Source organism: Aplysia californica, unplaced genomic scaffold (genome assembly GCF_000002075.1).
Source record: "Aplysia californica isolate F4 #8 unplaced genomic scaffold, AplCal3.0 scaffold01773, whole genome shotgun sequence".
Lineage (NCBI taxonomy): Eukaryota > Metazoa > Mollusca > Gastropoda > Aplysiida > Aplysiidae > Aplysia > Aplysia californica.
The window spans coordinates 27,556-35,877 of record NW_004799043.1 but is presented as its reverse complement, the minus strand read 5'-3'; the positions used below and the strand labels follow the sequence as shown (position 1 = coordinate 35,877).

Here is an 8,322-nt window from a genome sequence, read left to right as displayed (position 1 = left end):
AAGACATTTCAGGATCAATTGCTAGGCTTGCACGCATGCACACTTGAAGGATTAAGTTTGTTTGTTGGAGTAATAATACAAATAACAATGGTAATACGATTCCCTTATACAACACATTTCCGAAACGAAAGTGCTCTATACACTTTACAATAATACAAAGAACACGAGAACTAATTCTTATAACAATAATTTATCTCTCTCGCCCCAATTTAGTACAGGGAAAAAGTGAGACAACCAGAGAGAGACACAAATGTTTGTTTGTTCAAGTAAAAGGAAGCGCATCGACAAGATGACTGTCATTTTGTGCAGGGAAAAAGAAGACAGAGAGGTCTGTGCATATATTATGTGTACGTGTGGACAACTCTAGCACTGGCACTCACCTGTTGGTGTTATGTGTAAAAGTGTGCAAGTGTATGAGCGTGAGTATTTGTGTGTATGTGTGTGTGCGTGTTTGTGAGTGTGTGTGCAAGTGTCAGTGTGTGTGTGTGCGTCTTTAGGTAAGTGTCTCGGTGTATGTGCCACTGTGTGTGTGTGTGTGTGTGTGTGTGTGTGTGTGTGTGTGTGAGAGCGTGAACAGCTCTAGCTCAGACACTCACCTGTCGTATGGTGTGTAGCCGTTCTGCTGCAGGAAATCGTCTTTGATCAACTTGGCCACCTCCAGAGTGATCTTGTCTGACTCAGCCAGGGAACCCTGAAGAGTGAAAAAGGAAGGGGGACGTTTTACAATGAACAACATAAAGGGGGGAAACTTTTCAGAAATCATACAGCTGACAGAGTGGGTGGTTTGCAGGTGCTCTGGTGTGGTTTGCTTCTTCTTTCCTGTCAAACTTCTATCGTCTTTATCTTCCCTTCTTCTTTTTTATGTTTGTCACTCTCTTGTAACACCTCTAATAATCTTCTGGCGCTCATATGACCTTTGCAGTTGCGAGCGCCGTAAAACTTTTACTAAAACTAAAAACAGCTGGCAGTCACTGAGGTACCAACTGCCAGAAGAAAAAAAAAAATTAACGAACTTTTTGTACTCTGTGACAATGCGAATAGGAAGAGTAAAAATTTACAGATACTATCGTTTATCACGTCTTGTATCAAGAATAATCTTTACTAAAATAAAATGCAAAAAATTCAGACAACCCCGGAAGAATTGGCACCAATGCAGTCAAAAACAGACAGGAACTATTGACGGACTGGCCGCCACTTATCCCTCAGAGCCTCCTACCACTACTGCTATCACTACTACAATGATGAGCAGACGTGGATCAGACTTCGGGACGACGTCCGGCATCATGAGAGAATCGAGACACTCACCTTACCCACAAGCTGGACAATTTCGGAAAGATCTTCTTCTTCCTGCAAGATTTCCTTACACTGTGGATCAAACAGAGGAGAGAAAAAATATAGCTACAATGCAGCACACATCATACCATCCTAACATGACAGCAACTAAAGCAAGGGTCATTTTTTAGGGGGAATGAAGGGAGTGTGTGTGTGTGTGTGTGTGTGTGTGTGTGTGTGAGTGTGAGTGTGTGTGTAGGGGGGAAGAAATATTATGTCTTTATCTCATTAGACCATGCTCCAAACCTTCCTCTGTACACTGACTACAGCTCCAATCAGGTCAACTGTAATACAGTGATTTCATCACTATAGACGATTTAAGTTTCCAAGTCTCTACCCATGTATGCCTTTTAAACCAAATTGTCACATTAATTAACTTTGCAGTTAAGCGTTGTATTTGCTTTTCTTATACAAACCAAATTTACCGCACAAGGATGAATAATGAACATGAAATTTTATTTTATTTTCAAATATAGTTATTTATTTTATTTTCAAACATAATTATTTATTTTATTTTCAAACATTTTATTTTACATTATTTCGTTTTTAAAAATCTGCGTCTGCCACAAGAAGCAAGCTGCCCCGGGCGACAGAACCAACTGACCTTGTTCCTGAGCGGGACAAAGTCTGGGTACTGCTGCTCATAGTACTCATCCAGGGCGCGCTCGTACTTGGAGTAGGAGATGAGCCAGTTGACGGACGGGAAGTGCTTGCGCTGGGCCAGCTTCTTGTCCAGCCCCCAGAACACCTGCACGATGTTCAGCGTGGCCGTGGTGACCGGGTCGGAGAAATCTCCACCGGGCGGGGACACGCTGAGGACGAAGACAGAAGTATCGTGTCGTGTTACAGTACACATTTGAATTTGAGTAAACGGAAGCACAGCAACACAATATCCATCATTTACTCAGGGATGCCAAATGATTTTGGAAAAAAAAAAAAAAAAAAACGGAAAATGAGCGGAGCATCACACCTCACCTAAAACGAACCTTGTAAAATCTTTAAATGAGCAAACAAAAACATTTCTCTTACCATTCCCCTTTCCTTTGAAAGTGTAGGAAAAAAACCGGAAAAAGCCGGAAAAACCAGAGATTTGGCATCGCTGTTTACTACAAGGAAAAAGCAAGACAAAATGGGCTGATAAAACCACAAAAAAATAAATTTAAAAGCAACGGAGGGAAAAGTAGAATCCACCAATGGCGCTCTCCAACTACACGCATGCTAGGAGGCGGCCATTTCCGATTTCCCATCAATAGGATCAAAAGATTGGCACTGCATGCAACAAGATGTAAGTTGTGAGAGGAAAGGTTTAAAACGGAACAATAACCACTTCAAGACTTGCTGTTTCAGCAAAATAACGCATGGTCACCGTGCAGGCAGGGTTAAACCCAGCACGTCAACAACAACAACAACAAGCAACAAGAAGGGGGGAAAAAAAAAAAAGACAAAGAAAGACAAAAGGAAAAAAAAGAAAGAAAGACAAAAGGAAAAAAGAAAAAGAAAAAGGAAGACAGACAAAAAAGAAAAAGAAAGAAAGACAAAAGGAAAATAGAAAAAGAAAAAGGAAGACAGACAAAAAAGAAAAAGAAAGAAAGACAAAAGGAAAATAGAAAAAGACAAAGGAAGAAAGACAAAAAATAAAAAGAAAGAAAGACAAAAGGAAAATAGAAAAAGAAAAAAGAAGACAGACAAAAAAGACAAAGAAAGAAAGACAAAAGGAAAATAGAAAAAGAAAAAGGAAGACAAAAGGAAAAAAAAGAAAGAAAGAGAAAAGGAAAATAGAAAAAGAAAAAGGAAGAAAGACAAAAAAGAAAAAGAAAGAAAGACAAAAAGAAAATAGAAAAAGAAAAAGGAAGACAGACAAAAAAGAAAAAGAAAGAAAGACAAAAGGAAAATAGAAAAAGACAAAGGAAGAAAGACAAAAAAGAAAAAGAAAGAAAGACAAAAGGAAAATAGAAAAAGAAAAAGGAAGAAAGACAAAAAAGAAAAAGAAAGAAAGACAAAAGGAAAAGAAAAAAAGAAAAAGGAAGACAGACAAAAAAGAAAAAGAAAGAAAGACAAAAGGAAACAAAAAAGAAAAAGAAAGAAAGACAAAAGGAAAAGAAAGAAAGACAAAAAAGAAAAAAAACAAGCTTTCCCCATCATTTCTCAGAAGACACCAAACCAAATACTACTATGCTGTTGTTTTATTATTCATGTCTTGCCCATTTTGCTGCTTTTTGCTCACAGTTTGAATTCGCGATTTGAGTCGCCCAGTGCCCTGTGGAACTGAGCTGACGTGAACTTTCACAGCCTTATTTTTGGGGGAAAAGGGGGAAACAAAGAAAAACCATTCTTTCTAAAAACTTAGGATGATTAAAAAAAAAAAAGAAAAAAAGAACAACTCACGCTCCGACAATACTGACGGATCCTTCTCTGCTGGGACTTCCCAGACACTTGACGCGGCCGGCCCTCTCGTAGAAGTGAGCCAAACGGGCGGGCAGGTAGGCTGGGTAGCCAGAATCGGCAGGCATCTCAGCGAGACGGCCAGAGATTTCTCTCAAGGCCTCGGCCCATCGGGACGTGGAATCGGCCATCATGGACACGTTCAGACCCATGTCTCGGAAGTACTCGGACAGGGTGATACCTACAGCAGGGTGACGGTTGATAGTTTAGTTTTGTTTTAGTAAAAGTTATATGGCGCTTGCAACACGATTAGGTCATACAAGTGACAAGGATTAGAGGTGTCACAAGAGAGTAATAATATACACAAAACAGGAGGAGAGATAGGAAAAACAGATGTTTGATAATAAAAATATTATGGCACTTGAGACACAAATAAGCTATGCAATTGCCAAATATTAGAGGTGTTACTAAAGAATAACATACTTGTACAAAGAAAAGGAGGAAAGATAATGATGATACATGTTTGATAGGAAAGAAGGAGCCAAACACACAAGAGTACCCGCCAACCACCCACATGCAGCTGTTTGTTTTTAAAAATTTTAAATACAACCAAGGAATCACAGGATCCCAAAAATAAAAATGCATTAATTAATCACAGCCTAATACAGAGTACCGTACGCCGACAACCAGCAGGCTGTTTTTGGAATGGAACTGAATGTACCCAATACTGCACTTTGAAAATAAATTTCAAGCTTATAACACCAAATTACTTCTGAAACCCCCCAAAAAAGAGATCTGCCCATTAATTTCAAGGTGTATACTCTACACTGTTTTTCTCCCTTAATTTTGTCCATTCCATTTTTCGTTAACGTTTTTCATTCACAATTAGAGTTGCCAAATATGTTCCGATACAGTAGCCCTCCTTTAAACATTTTGTTTGCAACACCTTCTGAATTCGCAAATTTCTTTAGTAGATCACCAACGAACAACCGCCTGCGGCAGATATGTACCTCCAAAAACAATGAAAGAAAGATATAAAAGAAGTTTTTCACCATCTAGCATAAGGCTTTTGTCAGAATGAGCATAGATGAGTGTTGCTCTTAGAGTATGTATCTCTCTCTATATATATATAACTCCAAAGGTCTAGTATTTAAATTACTGCATGTGGTTGAAGTATGCATTTAATGTAAATGTACATTTTGTCAGCTTTATTTCTCCTTTCATATTGAATTTTAATGAGAGTAATATATATGATTTACATTTTTTTATATGTATACCTGCATGTGTTTTTACGGTCCTGTACAGCCAAGGAAAATTTCCCTCTGGGATAATAAAGTACTATCTTATCTTATCTGATCTCTTATAGTGTTTGGTAACTCAAGAAGAAGGCGAAGAAAGTACGTCCCACTTACCGGTGTAGATGGAGGCCTCTCTGGCAGCCACAGGCATGTTGGAGGTGTTGGCCACCAGCGCTGTACGCTTCATGATGCTCTCCTGTTTGCCCTCCACGTCCATGGTCAGCTGTAGAGGGGGGGGGGAGCAGAATGGTGATGGTCAGAGGTTACAGCAGACGGTATAGGTCAGAGGTCACAACAGAATGACAAGGGGTCAGAGGTTACAGAAGACTGTATAGGTCAGAGGTCACAACAGAATGGCAAGGGTCAGAGGTTACAGAAGACTGTATAGGTCAGAGGTTACAACAGAATGGCAAGGGTCAGAGGTTACAGAAGACTGTATAGGTCAGAGGTCACAACAGAATGACAAGGGTCAGAGGTTACAGCAGACTATAGGTCAGAGGTCACAACAGAATGGTATGTGTCAGAGGTTACAGCAGACTGCATAGGTCAGAGGTCACAACAGAATGGTATGTGTCAGAGGTTACAGCAGACTATAGGTCAGAGGTCACAACAGAATGACAAGATATGAGAATGGTATGGGTCAAAGGTCACAACAGATGGTATGAGTAAAATTGTTTTACAACTGAGCAGGACGGCCCAGTATATCATGGTTGCTGGAATTCAAGTGTGATACGATCGAGAAGATTTGTTTTATCAAAGTATATAATGGCATAAGCAACAGAAGTTGGTCATATAAAAGCTGAAGAATAATAGGAACAATTTGAGAGTAACATTTTTTTAAAAAAGGTGGCAAGACAAGGACGACAGGTGCAGCCAGGACCCACCTCGGGGAAATCTCTCAATACTTCGGACATCTCATTGCCTCTCTCGCCGCAACCGACGTAGATGATGATGTCAGAGTTGGAGAACTTGGACAGGGACTGGGAGATGACAGTCTTACCGCAGCCGAAGGCGCCGGGGATGGCCGTGGTCCCGCCTTGCACACACCTGGTGGGAGGGAAGGGAGCGGGGATACAAGTCGAGAAAAAAAATATGACAGTTGTCTACACAAGCAACGGCAGAGAACATATGTTGCTTTTTGTTTTTTCCCCCTTTAGATTAGAATATATAATTAATACCAGAGGGATAGGTAAGAGGGTCCGCTGAACAAGAGCAAATGTTCATCCTCTGCCCCTACCACAAACTGTACAGTTCACTGATCCTGCATACATAAGGATTCCCGCTAAACAATTGTAATATTAATATATTTGCTGATTACTAGAGCTTGAAGTATCTCCAAAGATTTTTGAGAGGAAATGCCTACAAAACTCCCTCCAAAAAAAAAACAACAACAACAAATAAATAAATACAATTTTTTAAAAACCTAAAAAAAAAAATTTTAAATTAACCAAACTACAAAGATGTCCAAATTAAGTCACTTACAAATCTATCAAAATCAGAACGTCTTCATACTAGGCTGCATGTGGGCAGGGGTCTGTCTCGTGAGAACTTGTCCATAGCATTAAGTGAATTAATTATTTACCGTTACTGTATTCCATTCACTTCTGCTCAAACATCAACAACAAGTCATGATTAAGGATCTTTTCCGCAAGCAAAGAAAGACGGCAGTAAATTTAAATCACTTCAATTAGTTTTGTCAGAAGAGCAATCCCTGTCCAGTTAAACCTTCCAAGACGGCCAGTTTTCTCCTCGACAATGGGTGGCCGTCTGAAACAATTTCAACTGAAATTTCTAATCCAACAATTCCCAGGCCGGAGGTCAAAAACATAAAGCCTTCTAATTTCTAAACTAATAATTCTTGGGTCAGAGGTCAAAGACGTACGGGAAGAGAGCGTCCAGCACACGCTGACCGGTCAGCAGTGGGTAGTTGGCGGCCAGTTTGTCCGTCACAGGCCTCATCTGTCGCACGGGCCACACCTGCAACATGCTGTGAGTGGTCTTGACGCCGTCAAACTCCGTCTCCAGCAGGGGTTCCTGTGCATCAGAAAGAAAGTAAGTAAGTTTATTCACTGTTTAAGGCCATTGGCCCACATCACATGGCACAAAACATGCATTTGATACATAAAGTTTCCATAATGAATAGGTAAAGGGTGTGCACATATCTTTTATCATGAGTCAAACATTGCATATTTCAGTTGCAGTTCTCAGTGGAATGATCCCTGGGTGTTGGATATGCCTGGTTTTCTCAAAATGTTGGAATCACTAGACTCTTTCTCAGTGAAGTAAAAAGTAGACTTGTTGATCATTCTGTGCAGAACATAGAGGAACAAGTCTGTCGCAAGTATAATTTAATCAGGAAGAAAAAAAACAAAGCAAGAGATCAAGTCATTACGACAACTAAAGTTAGAAATTCATATTCACACGATTCAGCAGATTTGAGGCCTGACAACTTCTAAATTCAAAACAGTTGGACATGTGAGACTTCTTTAATTGCCCAATAAATTAAACAATTCTCATCAGCACTGGCGGTGACCTCTCTGGGACCAAATCTCAAAAGGTCATCTGAGAAAAGTTATTAACCTAGATTTTTCACACAAGCAATTATTTAGCATGTCCCTGTTTAAATGGAACCTCTAATGCATCTTCAAATATGTACTGTCACCATTTTTAAAATGTTTTCCTTTAATATCACTACCGTCTGACCCCATTTAAAATTTACGACAGAGCCATGTAAGAGACACCCACTTAATGATGAAATAAAAATGCACACTACACTTTCCCAAATCCTTCCTTCGGCAACAACAACAAAAAAGAATGTAGCGACAAGAATTAAGAATATTTTCACAGAAAAAGACCCCGGCCCTGCCCACTCACGGTGATGTTGTAAGAGCCCGGGTCGGCCATCCACGTGACTGTGCCCATGGCCTTGGGGTTCAGCATGATCTTGTGCTTGACCAGAATGTTCTCGTAGACAACGCCGTAGATGTCGCCTCCCGTGATGTGGCTGCCAACCTGGGGACACGCGACACAGAAACAATAGAAGTGGGTTTGTTTTTTTTTGTTTTTTTTAATAGTAGCGGGTTTTACGGCGCTCGCAACTGCATAAGGTCATATGAGCGCCAAGGGGTGGGTGTCAACAGAGAAGTCTTTACAGGGAATCAGACTTAGACTGCTCACCTCTCTAGCTTCAACAGCACAAGGTCTGCTTCGACTATCAAGGCACCTCGTAAATAGCAGTCACAAGAGTGTGACGAAAATACAAAAGAAGTAGAGGAAAATGACAATAGTAAGGAAAAAGCAGCAGTTCCCT

At 40.2% G+C, this 8,322-nt stretch overlaps 1 protein-coding gene across 1 annotated transcript in view; it reads right to left on the bottom strand.

Moving 5' to 3' along the window:
* The window catches only part of LOC101846557 (V-type proton ATPase catalytic subunit A), a gene marked incomplete in the record, with an annotated part of 25,774 nt that overhangs the window by 7,532 nt on the left and 9,920 nt on the right, over positions 1-8,322 (bottom strand). Inside the window, 8 exon segments of the mRNA XM_013090986.2 lie at positions 597-691; positions 1,306-1,365; positions 1,937-2,144; positions 3,718-3,955; positions 5,127-5,235; positions 5,897-6,059; positions 6,895-7,046; positions 7,887-8,024. Of these exon segments, the coding sequence (XP_012946440.1) occupies positions 597-691; positions 1,306-1,365; positions 1,937-2,144; positions 3,718-3,955; positions 5,127-5,235; positions 5,897-6,059; positions 6,895-7,046; positions 7,887-8,024 (1,163 nt within the window).